General features: G+C 39.6%; 1 protein-coding gene across 6 annotated transcripts in view; it reads right to left on the bottom strand.

Annotated features, from left to right (window-relative positions):
* Window positions 1-24,039, bottom strand: part of TNRC6B (trinucleotide repeat containing adaptor 6B) — a 132,349-nt gene that overhangs the window by 17,299 nt on the left and 91,011 nt on the right. For 5 of the 6 annotated variants that reach the window (XM_065634670.1, XM_065634708.1, XM_065634678.1 and 2 more), the window contains 8 exons: window positions 22,308-22,329; window positions 20,332-20,676; window positions 13,270-15,597; window positions 11,956-12,114; window positions 8,482-8,660; window positions 7,044-7,118; window positions 5,660-5,705; window positions 1,767-1,915 (listed from right to left, as the gene is read on the bottom strand). In XM_065634670.1, coding sequence (XP_065490742.1) covers window positions 1,767-1,915; window positions 5,660-5,705; window positions 7,044-7,118; window positions 8,482-8,660; window positions 11,956-12,114; window positions 13,270-15,597; window positions 20,332-20,676; window positions 22,308-22,329 — 3,303 coding nt within the window. The remainder of the gene's footprint in view (window positions 1-1,766; window positions 1,916-5,659; window positions 5,706-7,043; window positions 7,119-8,481; window positions 8,661-11,955; window positions 12,115-13,269; window positions 15,598-20,331; window positions 20,677-22,307; window positions 22,330-24,039) is intronic. The other variant, XM_065634718.1, reaches the window with a different exon arrangement.

Raw genomic sequence — 24,039 nt, 5'->3', positions numbered from 1 at the left:
GAACAGGCACAGTGCAAAATGACTGCCATTTTTTAAAGCCACATTTCTACATAGGTCATCAGGTGGAGTCTGGAAAAAATCAGTGTCAGGGGGTGGTGGGGCAAATCGACAGTCTCTAACAGGGTTTTAAAACAAGTAGAACAAAGTTGCCACTAACTTCCTGACTTCGGAAAAGCACATCTCTCTGCTGCTGCAGTGTGATTCAGGAAGTAAGAGGCCAACAAAACCACATGGAATACATTTTGATGACAGGAACCAAAGCGGATTGATTCTCAATGGCCTGATATAGCTGAAATTTCCATTAACAATATTAATTTATTTAGCACGAAAATAAATGCAAGCAACCAACTAACCAGGATTAAGCCCAGGTTGCAGCCTTACAACAATGCATCTTATAAGGTGGCCTGCTTACTTGTCTAGCAGCGAAGTTTTGGGGACTGAGCCCTGAGCCAATTGCCCCAAGGCCGACGTTGGATAGTGTGGAACCAGAGGGAGACAGCTTGTAGCTGGGAGAAGGGGAGAAGGGAGAGCAGGGAGCCTCATCCCCAAGGCACCCATCTTGATTGGAGAAAGGCAAAGTCAGCTGGAGCAGTAGTTAAGCCAACAGCAGGAGGTGGTTAGTGAAGCAACAGAACACAAGAGGAGAGAAAGAGGGACAGTGAGTGACTGGGAAGAAGCAAAGTTAATTTGTAATTAGCAATTACAAGGACAAAACTTCTGACTCAAATGATCTTTTGACAATTAAGATTTTGGTCCAAGGCGATAATCAATAAATTCCTAAAGGTCGCTTTTAAAAAAATACATTTTGAACTCTCATTAGGTTTTGTTTCTGACAGTGGCTATTACTGTCATAGAAACAAATCTTCAATGAATTCCTTATATTAGCACACACCTATGAACATAATTTGTTAGGAACGCATTAGCTCTGCTAATGGTTTTTATTAATTAGGCCACCAGAGGGAGTTGACAAAACTGTTTTTTGGCCTGTTATACCCCAATGGAGGAGTTAAAAAATGCATTGACAGTAACACGCCTTCGGAATTTTTAAACCAAATTTCTTTTCCATTTTACATGTGATAAATTTAAACTGTATTAAAAAAACCCCTCAGGCATTCTGAAACTGTTGGACACTCTCCAATTCATAACGTGAAGCAATTAATGTTTGATAGTAACAGTGGAAGCTTCTATTTAAAATAGGCAAGAATATGAAAGAAATGCTACCATAACATACAACAGATGTCACAGAGAAACAGATGTCATACAGAAGCTTACAGTACATGGACATACAGCATAAGGGGTTGCGGAATTTAGAAAGAGTGTTTCCAATAAACGACAGACATGAAAGCAGAAAAAATTTGAAACACTGTGATTACTTATGTTTACTTAGATCTAAACCAAATTTTACAGTAGATGATTGTAGTCAGTAGCCAAACGAATCACTGTGATGGAACCCATAATGAATTTCATTGCTACCAGTACTTCACCCTTCCAAGAAAAACAAAGGAATTTCCTTCTGTCCATATTGAGAGCAGTCTGTTCTAGAATAAAAGCCTCATTTCTGCCCAGATAATTGAGTGTGTCTATGCACATCTGACACCTCTGTTTTATATACACATTCTTTCTACGAACATAACCCCCCCGCATCTTTTATTATTGAGTTTGTCCAAGGTTACTGAATTTTTAGCCCTTCCAGAGAAGTAGGGTGAAAACTGGGACCTTGAACATAGAAGGCTGATATTAATTTATCTAAAAGATACTTCTCTCACCTTCTCAAAATAAGGCCCACTATCTGTGGTTCCCATGTCTTTGGAATTAGGTGGACGGAACCCAGATCGATCCTTTCTCATCATGTCATTAAAATCCCCGAGATTCATGGCTCGTTTATCTACCTCGAACTTCTTATCTGGGAGACCACCTGTAAAAAAAAGGAAAGAAGATAAAATTAGTGGCAATAATCTCTATCAGGTTCACAATAGCAGGCTGACAGCAAAAGAAAGAATCTTTAAGATCAGTGTATAAGTCAGATCTGTCTTACAATTTAGCATAGCTACAGTTGCTATTAAGAGTGTTAAAAAATTACAGGAGGAAGTTTAATTTTTAATACTGAAGAAGCCAATTTAGTTTAGAGAGTTTAATATGAAGAATTTTTTACAATTTATGTACAGATATAAACATATGCATTTCTACAGCAGCCTAGTTCAATTAATGATATTCATTTTATACATAATTCTCAATGTCTTCCAAAACTCACTGTTATTTATTGGTAGTCAAATCTACAGAGACACCGCTATTTAAGTTCTCCATATATTCTATTTAGCCTTTAATGGGTTTGGCTTTGAGAAAGAATTTACCAAAGTGCAAAACCGTGTGCATAATTTGATCACAACTCTCCTCCAGTCATGTGAACTTAACTCTTGAACACCACAGATCATCTCTAACTCCCTCAGTCTGTATGCAATGATTACACAACTAGTAATAGAGACGCTTTTCAAACATCCCCTACAGTCTCCTGCCATTGTTGAGTAATCTGGTAGAACGTAAGGAGGAGATGTTAATAACAAAGGATCAAACTGTAACATAAGACAGTGGACAAGACATCATCTTTCTCTATAAGCTTATCATCACCCAAGTGCTGACCGAAGGAAATTTTCTACCTTACATACTGAACTGCTGCCATGGAACATTTTTTTTTTTGGTCATATTTGGCACCTGTGAAGTAGCAGATGCATATTGTTATGTTGAAATAGATGGAAAACATCTTCATTTTAAAATATGGACAACATGACAGAAGCGAGCTTTACTGGAGTTTTTAGTTTTAAATAATTACATTTACTAGCACAGATGGCCTGAGAACAGTTTAAAAAAACCTGTGCCCATAATTAACCAGTATCTGTGACTCTTCCAAAGGAAGCTGGTGATAGATATCCTACCCTACAACCAACAAAACACTAAGTCTGTCAAACAGAGCTGACAGCTAATCACTCCAATATCTTCAACACACTTATCTGTTCCTCAGAAAAGCTTCTCAAAAAACCAGCATCTTTTGTTCATGTCCAATCGTGAACTATTAATATATTCATAGGTATGTTATTGTCAAGAACCTATGAAATCTACCACTAACTACATGCGTTTTTCTTGCTGGCACAGCTTTCAAATTTGATCCGGCTTGATCTTCTCAGACATCTTCAATGTGATTTATCAGAAAAAGCACTTGACATATCTTGACATAGCATCACCTACGTATCTCAGCTTGTAACTGGAGTAATATTGACCTGGATGAGCTCATCACTTTCTAACATATCCTAAAAAGCTAGAACTGGCTCTGCAAAAGCACTCACATAAAATGTCACATGCATCTCGGTCCTGTCAATCCCTACATCTAACCACTACACACAATGCCAGCAATGCACTACCTTAAGGCTTCTGTGCTTTAATTCTAGAAGGAAGCCCTGTCTGTTAGTTACCTGAAAAGAAACTGAAAGCAAGACGGAGTTGCATCACTATCTGAAATGAAACTGGGTCAGTGCCAACACAAGATGACTAAGCTGCAGCAACACCCTTTTGTTTCTTCAGTTATTCTGATGATCCAATGAACTCCTTAAACATTATTGAATGATGCCTTGTTAAATAACATGTAGAGCATTAAACAGCACCTTTAAAGGCTTCAAGCATAGATATACACGCCACTTGATGCTGAGGCGGCTGCTTAAACTTCAATATAAACAAGGCCTTGTTAAGAGAGATGATAGCATTCATTCATCCCATTCATAGAAAATGCTAATGTAACCTTGAAACCTGTCGTGTGAGTATATCTTTTGCACTTACCAACAAGAGTTATAAATAAGGCCGGTGGCTGAAGACTAGCTTTACCTTACATAGTACAAGATAACTGTTAAATCTGAAAAGTTTGGATTTTACGCTCTGCAGTAGGCAAGAACACTTGTGCATCAATAAATATGAAGCACTAAATCCTCTACATGCAGAAAGGTAGAGCAGGTTAAAAGTCATGAAAAAGTTCATGAAATGAGACATTCCATCAGTTCTTGGATTTTTCCCACTATTAACAGCTATAGATGTACATGATGCTGGAAAGTGAGATTACCTAATGCTTAGCACAGTCAGTCACAGACCTGAACACTTAAGTTCTTTGGCAGGTAGTATCTCAGAAGTAAATACATTCTACCCTTGATGTTGGATACTGCCAACTTGTATCACAGAACCCACACTATTCTAACTCACAGCAATGAATTTCAGAAAAGACTGTACTTGACTTGTAAACACCAACTTTAGTTGATCTAGAGATCTCACAGATTGTGACCTGACACAGAACTACTTTTGCAGGTGGTTTTTCAGAGATACCACCACAGGATCATCAGTAATTCATTCAAATGACACAGGACACGGAAGTTTGCCACAGCAAACTTAGAACCACTAGCAGCATAAGCAGTGACTCCAGTCAGTCACCTCTCCCTGCCAGTCCTCCCTTCTTAGCAAACTCTTTGCGTCCTTTCGGCAGCATGCTGAATCTGAGCCCTCTGTGACCTTCCTGACAGTTATAGAAAACACAATGACGATTTCTCTCTAAAACTATTGTTGGGTTTGTACAGTGGCAATGTCCTTTAAGTGGACTAGAAGATCTGTTTCTGTATCCAGGGGTATGAGGTGATCTTCCTGCTTGTGTAGATTTTGAAGAATCGAAAACTGAACAGAAGCAGTCCCTCGGAACAGAAACAAAAGCCTCTTCTCCTTTATAAGTATCAGACTACGCTGTACAAGTCTTTAGCCCTACTAAGCCTTCAAACACTTGATAACAAAATAAATAATCAGAACAATGAATTGGGATAATTTCTATTTAATATATACCTTAGGAATCTTGTAGGGAAGCCATCTCAAATGGCAGAAGATTTCAGAAACCCGTGGTATTTCTATTGCAATACCACGATAGTGAATATTCAGAGATAATTTGGAGAAGAACAGAATGCAAAACTAAAACTGATTTCAAGATTAAAAGAGAGTTCACTGCCTAGTTTGCCGAAGAAGAAATTAATTACAAATTCATTACAAATTCAAAGGTGATTAAATGGGATTAATCTAAGTGGTCAATTCCAGCTCTCATTTAGGATAGTGTTTTCAACACAGCCCATCCCACAGAAGCTGTGTAGTATTTGTGGTGAGGCTACCAAGAGTGAAAAATCTAGTTCTACTGAGCAGTAACTTGTAATAGCCTGAAGCAAGCAACTGAAAAAATCAATGATAGAAGATACTCTTTTCCCTCACATCACCTCCAGGGAGCTGTGGTAATTGGGATGTTCTACTGCCAAGAGCTAAAACAGTCCTTCTCTTCCACCAGATGAAAGTGGACCTTTACTATCTTAAAACAGTAACAATGAATACAAACTACACGGATCAAAACAATCTTATAAAATGTCCCTTCCACAACTTATAGCTCAGTTCTGTACAGGTATACATTCCAGTGTTGCGTAACAGCATCAGCTGTGTAACTATTCAAAGCCTACATCAGACGCTATAACTCTATCCTTCTATTATGAGGAGTGCTAAAAGTAAGGATCAAACCCTTCCAAAGCACAGCATGTCATCTACATAAAAATACTACACATGATCTCATACTTCAAATGCATTTAAATTAAATTATACGCACCTACAGACAAGTCCATCTTACTGCCTGGAATGTCCTCAGTTTGACTCTGGGGGAAAAACAAACATGCAAATCAGTTCCAACTTCTGTGAAATGCTGAGGAATGTTTCAGAAAGCAGTCCTTGATGGTTAAAGGTGGAATGACGGAAGGACATGCTTGTCGCAATAAAAGTTTTATTTTAAACTAAAATAAAAGGATTCATGATATCACCCTGGACACACCTCACCTCAACCCCCTAATGCTGTGTGTGGCAAGTTTACCCATATGAAACCAGACACATGAATGCATGGGGCAGACAGAGAAAGATGGACAGACAGGTGCTCTGTAAAATCTACCTCTGTCCTCATGTTCCAGTGGTCAAGAGATGAAACATTGAAAATAGTGGCCAAAACGATAGCTCATCCTCATGGCCTGTCAAGTCATCAAATCTTGATATGTGCTGCCAAGCTATTCTCTAGTTGGCAGACTGGAACAGGGTGTTCCCATAGCTTTCAGAAGCATCTGCAGTCTAGCAGACTGAATTTGAGCTTGGAAGCCAACAGACATCTCACAAACTAACCCTAGTCATGTCAGTGACAGTTCGTGTAGCCCTGGGCTTCTCACAGAACCTCTGCATTACCATCTTTTGCTGGCCTGCATTACATACTACTCACTCTTCACACTACGACAGCTGGCACAATATTCTGTGAAATGTTTTACAAATTAGCATGTCAGAAGTTCTTAAAAATTATATACATATACGTAACGTTTTAAGGTATTTTGCTGCAGATATGTATTTTCTCTCCATGATGGGCTGTTTATTTAATCCCTTTACCAACCAGTCTTTAAGTACTAATTAATAACGAGTCCTTTTTGTATTAAAAGGACCCTGCTGCACAGCATTTAAAATAAAAATCACTAGGATAAAGACACAGGGCTGTAAATCTCCTTTTCTGATATGTGACTTACATTCAGAATGAATAGCCTCGGACTAATCACAGATGACTGACACTACACCCAGGAGCCAAAACCTCTACCCTGAATTCTCTAAGCAGCATGTTATGGGAGGAAAGAAAAAAAAAAAAAGCCAACTAACAACCCACCACAAAAATGAAAACCTAAAAATCTCCAATCCTATTACTTGCAAGGTAATTGCAATCTCAGAACAGTTGTCATAAAGTAACTTTGAAGAGTCAAACTAGATCTTTGGTTTTCCTGAGAAGCCATTCTGACTAACAAGGAAGTGCTGAATACCCAGCTATTACAGGTATTATAATCAACATGCCAGCACAGAAAATGCAGGTAAATAAGTAGTTACACACTGTGGAACAGCTGATTTTTAGACTTATTCAAAGCTTACTGCTTCTTTACAAAGTTGGATTTTATATTAAAAAAAAAAATACTTACTAGCAAGCCCATATTTGAAAACTGTTTGGATAAAGGGTTCATCCATGAATCACTATTTCCTCCTTTTAATGAGCACTGAAGAGAAAAAAAAAAAAAGACCAAAATATTTTTAAGCAGCTTCTTGATTTCTTAAGTTCCGTTTTATCCTTTAGTTGCACAAGTGCCAAATGAAAAGCCTGGTATCAGAGAAACTCAACTCCTGGATAAATCACTTCAAGTTTTTGCATGGTTGGAAACATTTATCAAATACTTTTTTTCTTTTCTCTCTCAAGATTGTTCATTGTCAGGCACACCGAACTGTATGAACGCTTGCTGTGTAGAATGTTTATCAAACCTTTAGTTGAATTCTGGAATCTGGAAACCTCTGTGAATGTTATTTTTTTTTTCCTCTGCTACAGTTTTAATACATTATTTAATCCACCACATACAGAGGTAGATTCTTCCTTGGCTTTCTTCCCTTTAGTGTGGTTTATCTTACATGGGCACTGTGCTGACCTCGCTCTCAATCTGGCCTTACTGTAATTTACAGGTGATCAAAACCAAAACTGAACACAGTTCAACAAAAAAGATACTGATAAGAAAATGTTTGGACAGTTGCTTTGGTGGTTAAAATAAAAAAGCTTTAAGTGAGAAAAAAGTTCATGAGAATGATTTCTGCAAAATAGGAATTGTAAAACTCCATACCATGTCACAACACTATTTTTCCACATCCTAGGAAGCTGCTCTGCACTTGCCTCATGAGTTTGCCCTACCTATTTGTTAGAAGCAGACATAGTCCTTCCAATATGAATACAGTATCAAATGTTACTGTACTAGACAAAATTAACACAAACAAGCCTTAGAAGGCAATTAACTCGGGACTATAGCCAAGCTCCTGCTCCGCTCCTGCTTGAAGCCAAAGGTCAGTAACAACAAACACAAGTCAGACCTAAATCCAAGAGTCAGTAGAAATAAGACGTGTGTGCGCCAAAGGGACTGTGGAGTCCGAACTTCAGCAGGCTGTGCAAGGAGACCAGCAGCAGCCTGACACCGGAAGATGTGTCAACCAAGAGAACAGCAACAGCCTCAGGATACTTATTGCTCAGTTTCATTTAGTAATGGCTCTGCAGCTTACAAACTGAAATCATATGGCACCTACTGGAATATTTATTAGTCACAACAGACACATGGTGTGAACCATGGAGCTGTCCTATGCAGGGACAGGAGTTGCACTTGATGATCCTTGTGGGTCCCTTCCAACTCAGGGCGTTCTATGAACAGGTGTAATACATTAAAACAAATCCAGAAATCTCGCATTTTTTACACTGTTGTAACAGGCATCTTTCTAGCTGAATTCTGTAATACCTTTTTAAGAGAAGAACTATTATACTGCTCTAACATATCAGTCATACTGCTTTCAGACAACACAGTAGTGTTATGAATCATTCAAGCATGTTACCTTCATTTGTGTTTTCTTTCCTCCTTGCCCCCAGCTTGTTGAGTTGTGGGAGGAACTGCTTCCCTGAGAGCCTGCTGTGTTCCAGACTCCTCCCTCCTCCTCCTCTTCCCAGCTGGAATGACGCGTTCCTGTCACTGGCCCATCACTCTCTCCCCAGCCATCTTGCATAGATTTAGAACCTTTAGGTTAAAAAAAAAAGTGGCATTCAAAAGCAGTCTAAAATACCATGCAGCTGGTGATTTGACACTGCAAGATTAGCTGAGATCATCAGAACCCCAAAGGAAGGAGACAAAAAAAGAAAAAAGTGTCTTCACTCTAACAGCTGTAAAAACTTGTGCGTGAATCCCAAAATCCAAGAGATTTGGTGGCATGTAAGCATGTCATGTTTTGCAACTATTTTAAAGCAATGTCAAACCCTTAAAAAATATAATAACCATGGGGACCTCTTCTCTTCTGCAGATACAGCTGCATTTGGACTTCTTTAAAAGGCAACCTTTTATTTTCTAGTGTAAATGAAATACTTCAATGACACTTAAAAACCAAGGGTGCTGAGGACTTTGGTTCAGGTTATTTATCAATTATTTCCTCTCTTCCTTCAAAACCTTAACACTTCCCTTGCAGTAAACTCTCTCACAAAATTACAGAGACAAAGAACTTTAAGGAATAACAACTACCTAGAATCTGGAGAGGACCTGACATTGTACTCTGGTATATGTAACATCAAGAGCAATCTAATAGGAAAAACATCCCTGTTCTGTTCTTAACGATGTCACTGAAAAGACTTAGTAGAATAAGTGCTATTTAAGTAGAGATGCTGTTACCAGAAAGCTACAACCATTTCATCATATCAATTCAGACTAAGGACTTTTCTGTGTTGGCTTCTTTTCTTGCTGTTACTGTCTAGCACTAGCTGTCAGGTAACTGAGAATTCTAACCTCTACCGACAAGCCAACCAGAGTCCAAATCCCCATCTTGTCCCCTGTCCTCCTTCCTGCTGCAACTCTTCATTCTGCATATTTCTTCCCCTAGCATTTATCTCATTTAAAAAGGATTTTCATCACCATCACCTTTTTCATAACTAATACTTCAATTGTCTGGGGTTTGAGTGTGGAAATCAGAGATAAGGATATTAACACATATAGCATAAAATCTGAACATAAGTCAGGAATTGTAATTAGTCTATCGAGGGGAACTTTACCTTGATCATGCCGAAAGTAAGTACAGCAGCATTTCACAGCAGTTTAACAGCTGCCTTAAAATTAATCATAAATAATAACTCATACTTCACAGGAAACAATAACTTTTATAAGTATATTCATGTACCAAAATTGAGGGCTGCTTCAGAAACATACTGGTCCGAGTTCAAAAAACTACCTCTTCACTCTTTAATCGTGCTACTTACAAAGAAAAGGCTACATCTTAAGGATTATGACTGCATAGACTTAATCTGGAAGTGTCATATATGGGGTAGTCCTTGCAGCTTTAATTTATTTCTGGCCACAGTACTTAAATATAGAACTATGATCCTGGTTTTAACTACATGATCATAGATTATTTTTCTGCATTGACAGCTCTCAGGTTTGAGATTCCTGAATATGAATTTGGACAGTGGTGTAAAGATGAATTGTCTGTAGGAGAATTCTGCATTTGTTGAGCAAGGTGGCACAAATACCTATAGTAAGCAATGGGAACTTTCAAAATGAAGACAAAATAACCATGTTGTAGAAAACTGAATTTATTCCTATTTCTGCCAGAGAATTCCTATGCAATGCTAGTAAAACTAAGTAAATCCATTTTTTTAAACAGGTGTTCAATGTCCTATGCTTTCCTTTTTTTGGCTCTAAACTTTTGCTTTCTTTTCCAACCACTGCTAGTCTCTGTTTCCTGTCCTTTCCTTCAACCATCAATTATGCCTTTGGAGGCTCTTTGTCCTAATTTCTTCTTCCAACTTATCCAAAATACTAAATATCTCCCCTTACTCCACTGAATAACATAGCTTTCTTCTTCATTCTTTCTGGGTACCAACTAGAAAGGACTTGAGAGAGCAGTCACAGAACACAGGAGAATGAAGATCTCAGCTCTTAACACTGGTGGCCTACTATACCCCAACCTGAAACAGCTGTCATGGGGAAACTCCCTATATTTTGCTCCTCTAGAGCTAGGGACAGCTTATGTACACAAATGCTGCAGCTCTTTGGTTATATCACACATGCAGACCAGTCAGGACAAGCAAGTGACCCTGCATAGTCTTTGAAGACTACCTTAAGTATTAACAAATCCATAGAACTTGCAATGAATCATTAGCGTTTCAGAGGCTCGTATTTTGGTCATATTTAGGTGACTTTTTACACATGAAAGAAGACAACCATCTAAAAGAAAAAAAAAAGTCTAGCATCCTGAGAGGTGCCAAGTTTGTGTGTCAGGCACAGGAAGAACTACAGCCATCCACAAAAGGTTGCTATAATGTTAACACTAAGGAAGCAATGCTTTTTTTCCCAGTTTTGTTTCATAAATGCCCAAACAATTTAACTGGGGTGGGAGAAAGAGAGACTGGCCCAACAGCACACAATCTCTATAGAGCATTTAATTCCAAATAATTACATGTTGCAAAAGCAAGCTGTAACTGGAAACAGTTTTACAGTGGGTATCATCAGTCAAGATCAGTAATAGTCATGTATTTCCTACTGGAAACTTCATATCCTAACATTATTGGCTTTGGCTATAAAGTTGCTACGTTGTATCAGCAGGTGATTGTTTCTGTTTGTTGTATTTTCCTTAAAAAAGTGAAATAAAATTCAACAAACAGCATACATCAGCATGAACAATTTCCACAAAAATAAAACTCTTAATACAGCAAAATTTTAACTTCAAAGTAAATTTTTAAAATATTTCAACATCTCATTCACAAAGAGCACAGCTGTAGGCCAGAAAACTGACATCCATTTAGGTTCAACCACAAAAGCAAGTTTGGTTCTTAAGAGTTACCGTTTTCTACACTGATATAATTAAAAAAAAAAATTCATTCAAAGGCAAGTTGCATTACCAAAGCATAGATTATGATGTAATGGCCTCCATGAAATCTGTCTGTACTGTGCATTCTTTTTTCTGATATGATCAGGAAAAGTGATTTATCGCGTAACAAGTTTATATGCCAAGTAATAAGTGGGTAGCCAGAGAAGAAAGGACGTTTTGAGAAAAAGACACATTTCCTCACTCAGATGCTCTAGCGTTTCAACACTTACACAAATCAGAGCTGCCCTTTAAATTGCTTAATTAAGAATTTTTTCATTACCTTAAAGACAAAGTTCCAGTCATTTTTAAGCATTTTATCACTCATCCATCAAAATCTTACATGACATTCAACATTGCTTCCAGGCCTCCGATAATTCCTCCATGGGTGAGTTATATCGAAAGGCCAAACACTAAAAATCTCCAGGACCATTGCAAAGAAACTGGTACCTGGCCTATACTCACTAGATTTCATGGCATTTGGGGCGTTGGAAGGTGCATTCCCCCAGCCTGTTGTCGATGCTCCTGTATCATCTACTTCACCCCACCCGGGACTGGTTTCATTTGGCTCACCCCAGGCGGACGTACCGTTATCTGGAGCAGGTGGAGTGCTTTTGCTCCAGACTGCACAAAGGAGAAAGAGTTTTGATTACAGACCATTTAGACAACAAACTATTTACTGCAGTGCAGCAACAAGTCAGTAATCTATTGCTTCATTCTTTCTCTTGAGGAATTCAGATTCTCAATAGCGTGGGTGCAACAGAATTGACAACTGTTCCCATCAAACTCAGAGCAGGCATTCACCTCCATGGATGAAAGGGAAGAGAATGCTGTGATGAATATTATTCTTCTCCCAGGTTAAACAAGAACCCCGTGTCTAATGCTGGCCTCCTATCTGGTGACCTTTGTGACTAATTAAAAGCACCAGATTAACTCAGGGTTTTCATATACTGTAGAAAGAACATATTTTAAGTACATATTAAACCGGAATTGTATACTTTAAAGCATGTCTGAATCAAAGAAGAGATTACATAATAACAACATCTTAATATATTTCCAGGCTACATAGCTCTTCCTTGTCCTTATTTCAAAGAAGAAAATATTTTGCTAAGTATTCTTTATCACACAGCAGAGCCAAAACCTAAATCATACCCACTCAGTTTCGGTGTTAACTGAGTGTTTCCGAGCACAAAGTTTTTGACTAAAAGTAAATAATTTCTCCCTGTTTCTCCAATATGTAAATATCAAAGATGTGATCTAGTCTGGAGAAAAGGGGGCTGAGGGGAGACCTTATCACTCTCCACAACTACCTGAAAGGAGGTTGTAACAAGGTGGGTGTCGGTCTTTCTTCCCAAGCAGCAAAGATGTGTAGATGTGGCACTTATCGACATGGTTTAGTGGTGGACTTGGCGATGCTGGGTTTATGGTTGGACTGAATGACCTTAAAGGCTTTTTTCCAAACTAAATGATTCTATGATTCTATAATTCAAACTGTTCTTCAGAGCTCAGATTGAATACACAGATTTGTCAGTTAAGCATTTTCTTTTACTGGCAAGCTGACCAGTATTCAGATCCCAATTACTCAGGCACGAGCAGCAGAGCACTGACTGACTCAAATTTTTGAAGACACTTTAAACACAGAACCAAATATTCAAATAAGAAATGGGTTTTTTGTATTGAATGTAACTATTAGCAATTGGAGGCTACACAAGTATCTTTTGTGCATTAAGGTTACATTCATGTCTAGGAGCTTGCTAAAGAAAGGAACAAGACCAGTACCTGATGCTTGTGATTTGTTAGTCATTGGAGTAGGCAGGCTCTGCTCCCGTGGGACCTGTCCTCCTTGTGAGTTCTTGTCCCACAGGTTCACATTCTTGTAGTTATAACTGCTAGGATCTCCCCACGCTGAAGTGCCATCATCAATATCCATTTTTCGACTGATTGACTGTGGAGAAGGTTCTTCCCAGCCACTAGGCTCCTCCTCTTTGGGGGCAGCTGGCTGTGGTCCGCTGTTCCAGTTTGGGTTTGGAGGTCGCCCATTACTTGGAGTTTGGGGCGGTGGACCCCAGGAACCAGAAGACTCCTGCTGTTGCTGCTGGTGCTGCTGCTGCTGCTTGTTCCAGGAGTTGGGCTGTCGACCCGTCTCATTCCACGTTGAAGTTCTTTTACAATCATCCCATCCACCTTTTGAAGCAGCGCTTGTGTTTGCACCATTACCCCAAGTTCCAATCTCATTTTGGCCACCTTCACCCCAACTGGACACTGGCTTGTTTCCTGCACTTTCCCAGTTGCTGTTTTTTGTTTGGTCAACTTCCTCTCCCCAACCGTTCTTTCCAGAAGACCATCCTTGATTAGGCTGCCGTCCACCCCACCCCTGATCCTTACTAGAGCTGTCATTCCAAGAGGAAGATGATTTTTCTTCTGCTCTTCCTCCTCCCCAATTAGAAGAATTGGAGTTCTTATAGTCATTCCATCCTCCAGTATTTTTGGGGTCCTTCCACTCGGTTGAGGTTGAGAGCTCACCCCATCCAGACTTGATTTGATTGCTTTGGCTGGGTACATCGCCCCAGCCCCCTGAGTTCTTTGTCTGTGTGGCAGAGCTCTCCCACCCCTCAGTTCCTTTATCAGACTTCCCCTCGGTCCGTGGCATCTCTTCAATATCCCACACGGTATCTTGCTTAATTTGAGTTTGGCCCCAGCCGGTGTTTGAAAGCACTCGGGGGTCCAAATCAGTCCTGCTCAGCAAAGTCTGCAAGACTGCCTGGCAATCAGGATGAGTAGGCCTATATGATCGGCGTCCAGAATTGTGACTGTCACTACTTCCTGCTTTGTGGTTGCTTCCAGTGCTTTGACCTCCAACCTCACTTCCCGCAGAGCTGGAAGATCTTCCCCAACAGGGAGCCTGGGAATTGCCTTGGTTTTCAGGAAGAGGGTGGCCTTTTTGATTGTCCCATGCTCCAGTGCTAGAATTTGGTTGGTTTGGACCACTCCATTCTCCAATCTTCAGTTCATCAGACCCAGACAGCTGTTTCCATTCTCCCTGAGAGACCCCAGATGTTAATTTGTTCCCTTCACCCCATTTGCTTTCATTTGCATGCTGAGGGCCAAAGTTCCAAGACCCACCACCCGTAGACCGGTTATTGTTATCCCAAGAATCACTTCTTGACCCATTAGGCTTTTGAACAGAAGCTCCTTTCCAGGAGTCCTCTCTATCCTTTCCATTGTTCCCATGGTTTCCAGAATTGCTCTGTCCAGAGACTGTGTCAGTTCCAGAAGACCCCCTAGCTGTACCCCAAGATCCAACACTCCCAGTCTTTCTTTCTCCAGTGCTTTGTGAAGGGGTGTCAGTGCTCCTGGAAGGGTTCCCCAAGCCCATTTCAAAGGGCATTCCCTTATTCTCCATAGGGTTTGGTGAACTTAAGTTCAAGGAGTTAGTGTTTCCATTTTTTGGTCCATCAGTGTTATGAATTTGAGCCTGTTCTCTGCCAGAGACAAAGTTAACACCCGCATTTTCCATCTTTGACTGCTGTTCCCTAGAGGTCTGACCTACTGTGCTAATCTGTGCATTGGAGCTACCACTATCAGATTCCAAAGTCCCTTTCCTAGAATTGCCCTCTTGAACCAGTGCCGGCCAAGCAGATGGGTTGCTATTTGGGTTAAAGTTGCTGAAGCCAGAACTGGGACCAATTCTGTCTTGTCCACTCAAGTTCCTCCAATTACCTAGTCCATTGTTACTCTCGGCAGCAGAGTTGGAAGATTGAACAGATTTAGCCTTGGGATCAGATTTCCAGGCCCCAAGATTACATTCGTTTCCAGCGCCTCCAGACTGGCACTGGCTTCCTTTTCCTTTGTTACTAGTGGTGCTTCCTGGCAGAGCATTCTTCTCCAAACCAGGGTTCGAGGCACTGTTGTTATCGGTGGTGTTTTCGGAAGAAGACTCAGCATCTTTGCTGGCAATACAAGGCCACTCTTCCATGTCAGACCCGTCTACAATCACCTTGTCCCAGATGTGAGTTGGGTTGGCGTTGGTGCCGCTGTTGGAGGAGGCTCCAGGACCCCAAGTGGAATTTGCATAATTTGAAGCAGCAGCACCTCCAATTGCTGAATCTAAAAAAAAAAACCAAAACACAACACACCCACACCCAAAAAGGTCATTAATAATCAAGCACTGAACATAACATTTTTGATACCACCGATTACCGTTTTCATTAATAAGAACCCCTCCCTCAATTGTGTAACAAAGTTGCCTTGGAATAACATCAGGCTAGAAAACACCATTGAAAATACTAAAAAATTTCTTCCAGTAAACTCCCTACAAGCATTTTATGGGGATTTGAGTTCACCGTTCACTCACTACTTCTGTTAACAGTCCAGCTCTAATTTCAACATAATAATTATAACCCTGTTAATGAACCTGTATCGTCATTACTGATTTTGGTTGTAGACTCTTCAAATACACATTTAAAATCACACTATGCATAGAACAAGAATGTGTATTATGTGCACACATTCATACGCATGTGCGTGTACATGAAGTCAGCTGTTGGTCTGCTACTCAACTGACTCAAAGGAACTACAATTTATTACAGATCAAAAGATAAATGATTGAAGACAAAAAGCATCTAATCAAAATAAAAAGCTGAAGAAGTCTGCCCTACAGCTTCAAATATCTTTAAGTTCAGTTCTGATAGCAGTCAAGCTCTTCAACTAAGTCAACTATGTTCACTAACTCAACACAAAACTGTCCACTTCTATTTGGTTAGGTTTTGCTGGTGTAGCGCATTGTACGGGGTAACCTGCAAGTTCAACGAGCTTTGGAGTCACTATAAGGAAATTAGCAGGATGAACAACGACGAATAGGGCCCCTTTCTTTCATCTGTAGCAAACCATTGTTATGTACCATGTGGTATGACTTCACATAGACAAGATATTTGAACAGTTTTAAAGCAGACATAAATTAACACAGTGCCACAATGGATGAAGCCTGTGTCACTGCTGGCAGCATGATGTCTACATACATGCAGATACTCTATCATCAAAACGTCTGCCGTGATTCCCTAGCCATCCACATAACTACCTCTGATCCTCTAAATAATTTAAGTCTCTTAGTACTTCAGTATTGTTCGCTATATAGGGTTCCACTTATTTTTCTATGTATTTTTAATAACAAGGCACCCTAAACTGCCCGCACCACAAATTCCCAGCGACGAAGACTAAACACTCTCCCATTTACAAAACCATGTACTGAACCCTAAATATACTGGTCTTATTCAGTTATCCCACCCAACTAGTTTAACTTATTTTGCAGAGCGTAAAGTTCATAGTAACATCTGCATCAGTATTCATATCTGAATACACACTGGTACTACCAATACTGGCTCAAATGACAGCATCCATGAAAATAAGGCATAATCACCTTAGAAAAGTGATCCCCCCCCCCCCCCCCCAAATACCTATGTTATATATTCCAAAATGAACACGACAATTTCTGGTTGCTAATACTTTAATAGAAAATTAACAGATCAGCTTTCAGTGCCTGCCTCAGGCTGTCAGTTCATTAGCTTAACCAACGAACATCCACTGAACGCTTCCAGATGCCCCCTTCAGTGAGTGCCACCAGGAAAGATCCAGACTTCACAGCAAGGTTAGAACTCTCTTGCAAGCTTTGAATACCGATGAACAAAAGTCTCTTCATCCATTAAACCTTAGCCACCAAGATCCAAGAGACCAAGCAGTTCCCATGCACATTCTGTTCCTTCTGTTGCCTTAACCTCAAGTACAAACTTCACAATAGCAAGGAAGCGCAACTCTACTGATATTTATATCTGGCTACCTTTTTAGTACACTGAGTAACCCTCCCCTCCCCCCCCCCAATTTAAAAACTTTCTGATTAGGGATCACAGGAATAGCTTAAGGAGGACAACGAAAGGCAAGTTCAAAAGACTGTAAGGTTGCCATCTTTTGGACTTAGCAATGATTCAGCAAATGAAGGATGTACAGGCAGCTATACACTTAGCAAGACCTTCACATAGGTGACTTTAACAGAGCATTTCACATTTCGTTTCTGTGAAGACATTCTAAAAGTATCAAGATTGGGATGCTTCCTAATGTAGTGTACTAGGACACAATTCAATGTTTTATAAAACCAGCTTCCTCTCGCTACGTTTAACAGCAGCAGTAAAATTTTGGCAATTTATGGTTTTGTCTTAGGATAATGAGTAAGGGCTCTTAGACTATTCCTATCGGCTGAAGATAAACAAGTTTCTGATCTGACTACAATGAAAAAAGTTACTAGCAAATTACTACTTTTAAGGATGAAAGTATGAAACTGAGATAAGTGAAAGTATTAAAATGGAGTATTGGAATGGAGTCCTGAAACAAAGATGCAGTTTTGCTGTTAAGAGATGGTGATCCTTACAGGGTATTGTAACTATTGAAAAACTTTCACCAATAAAACTTAAGCTTTGTTTTCCAAAATTGTCTTGCACATCCTGAATCTCATTGGTACTGGAAGAATTATATACGCCACCCTCCACCACAACCTCCTGTATTGCTACAAGGCACTTGTACATTTGGTGTAATCTTTCAGGAACTTGAGTTTTGCCATCTTACAGAAGCATTTCCATTCTGGTGGAAAAAGATCCACATAAAGAAGGATTATGTAGTGACTTTTTGTATTAGAGCCTTGCCAACAACATTTTTAGCTATCTGGTGAATATAAAAATACAAAGGAGTAGGTAGGCTATATTATTTTCCCCTTTGGGAACCTGCTTTTTTTTCACGTGGGATGAGAGTTAATCACAGTTATCAGTGCATAAATGCCTGACAGAATTGGGCCCAATCTGAAAAGCATTTTGTAAACAGTCAGGATCTCAGATGGGATTAACGATGTCTGAGACACACAGCAATCCCATACTTCCACAAGCAGTTTGATGGAGCACGCTCAGTGATGGCCCCAGCCTTTCTCTTGTCCAATGCTCATTCCCACTCCTCTGGCACACCCACTCTCTCATACTAGAACGTATGTTCCCACTGATCTTCAGTGAGCTGAACTGGTAGATCACTCAGACTGAAATCAGCTTTAAAAAACACGCTGGGTTAATTCTAATCCAAGTCAGGTTGCCAGCCCAGAACTTTGGATGAGGTGAGGCAGGTCTGAAGGACCCACATCTTTCTTTGTAATACTCACACCTTTCATCAGGATAAAGCAACTAACCATTGGTACAGAAAGTTGCCACAATCAATAAAACAAAACCATGCTAGCTGTTAATGCACCATTAAACTAAATGCAAAAATATGAGAACTCAAAATCAAATTCCACTCTCAGAAAAACAAATATTAAGTGTCAAATTAATTACACAGAACTTAAAAGACTCTCTGAAATACTTCAAAATGGTCCTCATATAGTACATCCAACAGCAAAAACATGCTGCTTATGATGAATTTTGGAAACTTCACTACCATAGTCTCCTTTGTCAGTCTCCTACAAGGTACACCAGTGATGACATAATGCTAGGACTTTATATATAGTTGAAAAATTTGGGGGTTGTTCCCTCTGCCCCCTTCATCTTTCAGGGGTTTCATCAAAATCAGCCACCTATAAGAGATCTGTTTTCAAACTGATTAGCTAAAACTTTGCCATTATAGTTTGAAATTCACTTTCTCTCCTTATTAAATAGGGAACAAAGACAACAAGAGAAATAAACTGTCAAAGAGGGATCTGCTACAAAGGAATTCAAGTACTGAAACCACAAACCAAAGAGAATTATTCGTTTTCCTAGCATCCTTTTTAATAAAGGCAGACATCCCATCTAGTTTACTTGATGCTGGAGTTCCAAGTCACCTCTTTCTTTTTTTTTTTTTTCCCCCTGAACCATAGAGAACTATAAAAAGCTTATGCTCTCCAAGACTGTGCTAAAAAACCCCATCCCTTTAATCTGGCATGGTTTTCAAAGGCAAACTCAGATATAGTAGTATCATTATTTTCTTCTTTTCACTTCCAAGCATTTATTATTTCTTTTTTTAAACACTCTTATTGTTAGAACTGATGTTGTCCTTGACTTCTCAGATCACCTAAGTCTTTCTTTAGAAGGCAGATAGATGTCTTGAGTGGAATTTTGTTTGTTCCACAATCATAACTTCAGACAGAAATATTGCAACAATTGCAATTCCCAAGGGTCTAAAAAATTTTGGAGCAGCCATATCCTCCTCATGCTTGTAAAATACTTAATCTTAAAATCAACTTATCTTCTGCAATTAAAGTGAACAGAAAAGAAAAAACAAGATAGTCACCACTTTTACAAAAGGCTTATGTAAAGAGAATAACAAGGTAACTACTTAAAAAAGTCAGGAGCAAAAGGACCCTTCTTTCTTTCATCCAGATGAGAAGTGACAGACACCTGCCATTGGCAGACCTGGTATCTACATATCTGTTTTACCACATCATATAAAAAAGTGACAAGATAAGAAATTAATGTCAAAGAAACCTAAAGAGCTATTAAGAACTACTTAATGTAAAACACAAAATGCTGTTTATCTATGCATTGTGTTTAACTTGCTGTGGTCTTAAGAGCATTACAGCATTCGACTCAAACTACCAAAAATACGTTCTAAAAAAACCAAAACAAACCACCAAACCTCTTTCTTGTTCCATCTAGTAGTAAAAGTTGCATCCGTTGTCACTAACAGCAAAAGAAAAGTCTTTGTGCTAAAATAGTAGAAGCAAGCTCCCCAAAAGTAATCTGAGGAGATTTGTTATACAATTATATGCTTATGCACAGTTGTAGTGATACCTTTTCTGCCATGCACACAGAGATGTCCATTAATATTATTATTACTTGCCTGTTGCAGTCCCACTGTCGGTCTGCAGCAGTGCTCCTGTCACTGGTTGTGCGTTGTTTGTGTTTGCTCCTGGTGCTGCTGGGGGAGGAGGCCCTGCTCCACCCCCAAGGAGCATACAGGATGGCGGAGGGGGCTGCCCACGTTTCAGTAACACTTTGTGGTCCTGCTGGCAACGGAATCGCGGCGGCACCTCCCGAGGCATGTAGCGGGCGGCGCTTGGCGGTTGTCCGTTCGGCACTGCCACCCTTTTGGCATTGTTGCCACCATTGACTGGTGGCGATGGAGAGTTGCCAATTGGGCTGGCAGCCACTGGTTGGCTTAAACTTGGTTTCGTCACTTCGGGCACTGAAAAACAGGAAGAATGAAAATCAGAAATTTTTCCACTTAAACCTGTGCTAGCTGCAAGAACTCACTGTGACTCTTTCCTTTCATGATTTAATTCTTCTCAAAATTACTGTGCAACTTCAACCTTATCAAAGAACAATTTAATTAAAGAAGCAGGAATAAGCAATAGCGGCAAACCTCGTGGTTTCACATACAACTCTGTACCCCAGCAAGTATTTTGCTCTAAGCCCCAAATTTCTTGGAAACGTAGAGTTGGCAAAGAACACCACACTGGGCAATGAGTGGTTTTAAAATATAAGCAGTCAAATATAACTGGTTTCCCCCCCTGCTCTGCTCCCTGATCTTCAACTGTTTTTTGGACTGTTACACATCACCCTTATGGCACATCTGAAATCAGATCCCAAGTTTTCACCTGCTTACTAAGCTACAGGGCCACTGCCAAAACAAAAAAGAAAAGGAAAAAAAAAAAAAAAAAGAACAAACCTCCTCTTGGATTCAGAGTTAACAAAGCTGAGTTCTGTATACTGCTCTCAAATAAGGCAGTTGAGTCTGACCCCAAAGGCAGTCCTACATACAGCATTTGCATCGGGCTTGTCTAAAGTTTCCCAGCTGCTCACCAGGTGCCCCTATAAGCAAGGGCAAGATGCTTCCAAGGGTCATTATGCATTGGAAAAGAAGAAAACAACAAATCCTAGAGGAACTAACACCATCACAAAATTTGCCTAACACACTCTATACTTGTGACCACTTACTCATGTTATCCATATGCTTTTTTTGAAGAAAAAGCAATTCCCAGCCAGACACCTAGAAGGTATAATTGCTAAGACAACAATGATCAACATTGTTGGTTAATACACGAAAGGGATGTCCAGAAACGCGTCACCAGCAAAGTGAACATAATCAGTAAAACTTTTCCTCTTACAAAAGTGAGATGAAGCAAGCCAGTCTCTCTGGCTTGGCAACAAGACTGCATTATCCCCCCACATTTTATTTTGATTAGGGTTTTCTGATTTCTCTATATAGGCTTCATTGCCCAAAACCCAAAAAAGGGTACTGTTAACTGTAAAATCAAGTTACTATCTCAGTTCTCTTGTCAACAATGATAATTTCCCCAGATAATTTTTAGAAAACTGACATGCAAATCAAGATTAAACACATTTTTAGATCAGCTAAATAAGCTTGACTTTCAAGATGCTCACTCATCAGTCCTGCTTTATCTGTTGGACTTTTAGGTGCTTGAACTTCTCCTTAGGTTTCCATAGACAAGTCATTCTCACTCATTTTGGTACCTCACCATAAGCAGTACTTTCCGTGTCTTTCATTCCATTTACACAAGTGGTTTCAGTTTTCGGTTACTTGTTTAAAATCTCTCCAAAACTGAAAGGCTAAATATTTCAGCTAACCTATTTCTTCCACAATCCTTATTCCCTCTTCAGCTATTCTGATGCTGACAACACGGATTGGTTTAGGTTCTCTATTTCAATCACCTCAGCTTTTACTTCTTCTGAATACACATTTTCAGTATTTCATTCTTGACTCATAAATCCCCTTACTTTTTAAACAGTTTTGATTAAAATCCAAGTCCTGGCTCAAGTCAATTAAAAATACTCTTTAGGATCAAAGATTCTTACCTTTGGTTTTTTGATCTGTGACCTGCAAATTAAGAGCAAGAATGTAAATACAGTTTTAAGAACCTCAAAAGAAACATTGAACAGGCTGCGCTAAATCACAACTTTAGTTTCTTAGCAACAAGATCAACATTTGTTGCATGAAAATTATCAGCGGATGAGCTACAAGTCTAAATGGTACTCCTAGTCACATATATGAAGTTTTCAAAAGTACTACAGCTCCTGTAACACCTTTGCCTGATGCAAAAGTCCCTGGCAGAAACAGTAATTACTTCACTCGCTATGACTTTTAGTATTCACCCCCTTCCTCATCCCCACCATGGACTTCCAAAGCCCAAATGAAGTGCTATAGGACCACAGTTCTTTCAGATTTTGGAGGTGAAGTATCAAAGTTTAACAAAAAACTTCCTTCTATGACAGTATCCTTACAGCGGACTGTTTGGCCTCACAATAGAGCTCCCATACGAGTGAGGTGAGGGTAGCAGTCTGTCTCTGCCATCTTCCCAAACCACCTTTCCCATGACATCTCTTCCAGGGAGAAGAAATCCTAAACCTTACTGGATTCATTGCCACAATTACCAAAAGCACCAGCAATACCTATAAAGCACCAGACTTCAAAGTCTCTTGGATGCAATAAGAAGCCGATTACCGAAGTGAGCCATCATGCTGGCCAACATGTTCAATACGTGGTTTTGCTGTACTTCTACACTCTTTCAGCATAGTAGATATCAAGCTACAGTAGAGACGAACATACCACTGGGATATTCTCTGGAACCATGTGTATTGTAGCATGTTTTGAATCTGTTGATCATGAGTTCCACCACACAATAATGAAAAAAACCGTAAAGATCATCATGTGTCAGGCTCTATGACACCTATTCTTAAATGAAATTGCTGAACTAGTCCATAATTCTGGAAGGTACACAGTGACAGTATAGAATAATGAAAGCACAAGTAAAAAACAGTTTATTGTTTAAACCAACTAAGCCAGAACTCCTTTGTATGGTAAAGAATAAAGAGACAAACTGCTCTGAATTGCTATGGCATCATTTACTTTTGCAAAGATGAACACTGCAATATGCAAAGTGGAACATTCATTATAATACAAAATCTTACACACTGTAACTTCACAGAATTATGTAATCCAAAAGTCTCCAAGACACTAAAAATGCACCTGTACCAAAACTTATCTGTACCAAGCCAGACATCAATTTTCACCTTACTTTAAAAAAAAAATCCCTTATGTGTCAAATTATATTGTCTACTGTAACACAGATAAACACTTCTGTTAAGCACTTAAGTGACTCTGAAGCTCCACTACTAGAGGAAAAGAAAAAGGGGGAGAAATAATTCGTGAATCCAATCTGGTAATGCTGATAGGTCTACTACAGTCAACAGCAAATACGTTTAGTAAATCAGTAACTTGTCTACTTGGAAGAACCCCATGTCACTAAATCTTTAAAGAATTCTACATGATAACTGCAGTTTGCTTTAGGAAAAAGAAAAATACTTCTGTCTATACTGCATCTCTCTCCTAGTCAAAACAATTTGCTTTTGTATTTTTTTTCAGCTCTAGTACACAAAGACTAAGAAAATGTGACACTGTCTCAGATTTACAGCTGTCACCTCTGTGGGCAGCCTATAAGCACCAGCAGGGCTGGAGCAGCTACAGTGAACGGGAAGGTAGAGTCCAACTCAGCCTCCTGACAAGCTGCCAAACAGCCCCTGGGACACC

The sequence above is a fragment of the Caloenas nicobarica genome, chromosome 1 (assembly GCF_036013445.1).
Source record: "Caloenas nicobarica isolate bCalNic1 chromosome 1, bCalNic1.hap1, whole genome shotgun sequence".
Taxonomy (NCBI): Eukaryota; Metazoa; Chordata; class Aves; order Columbiformes; family Columbidae; genus Caloenas; species Caloenas nicobarica.
The sequence above is the reverse complement of the archived record's forward strand: the minus strand, read 5'-3'. Positions and strand labels throughout refer to the sequence as shown.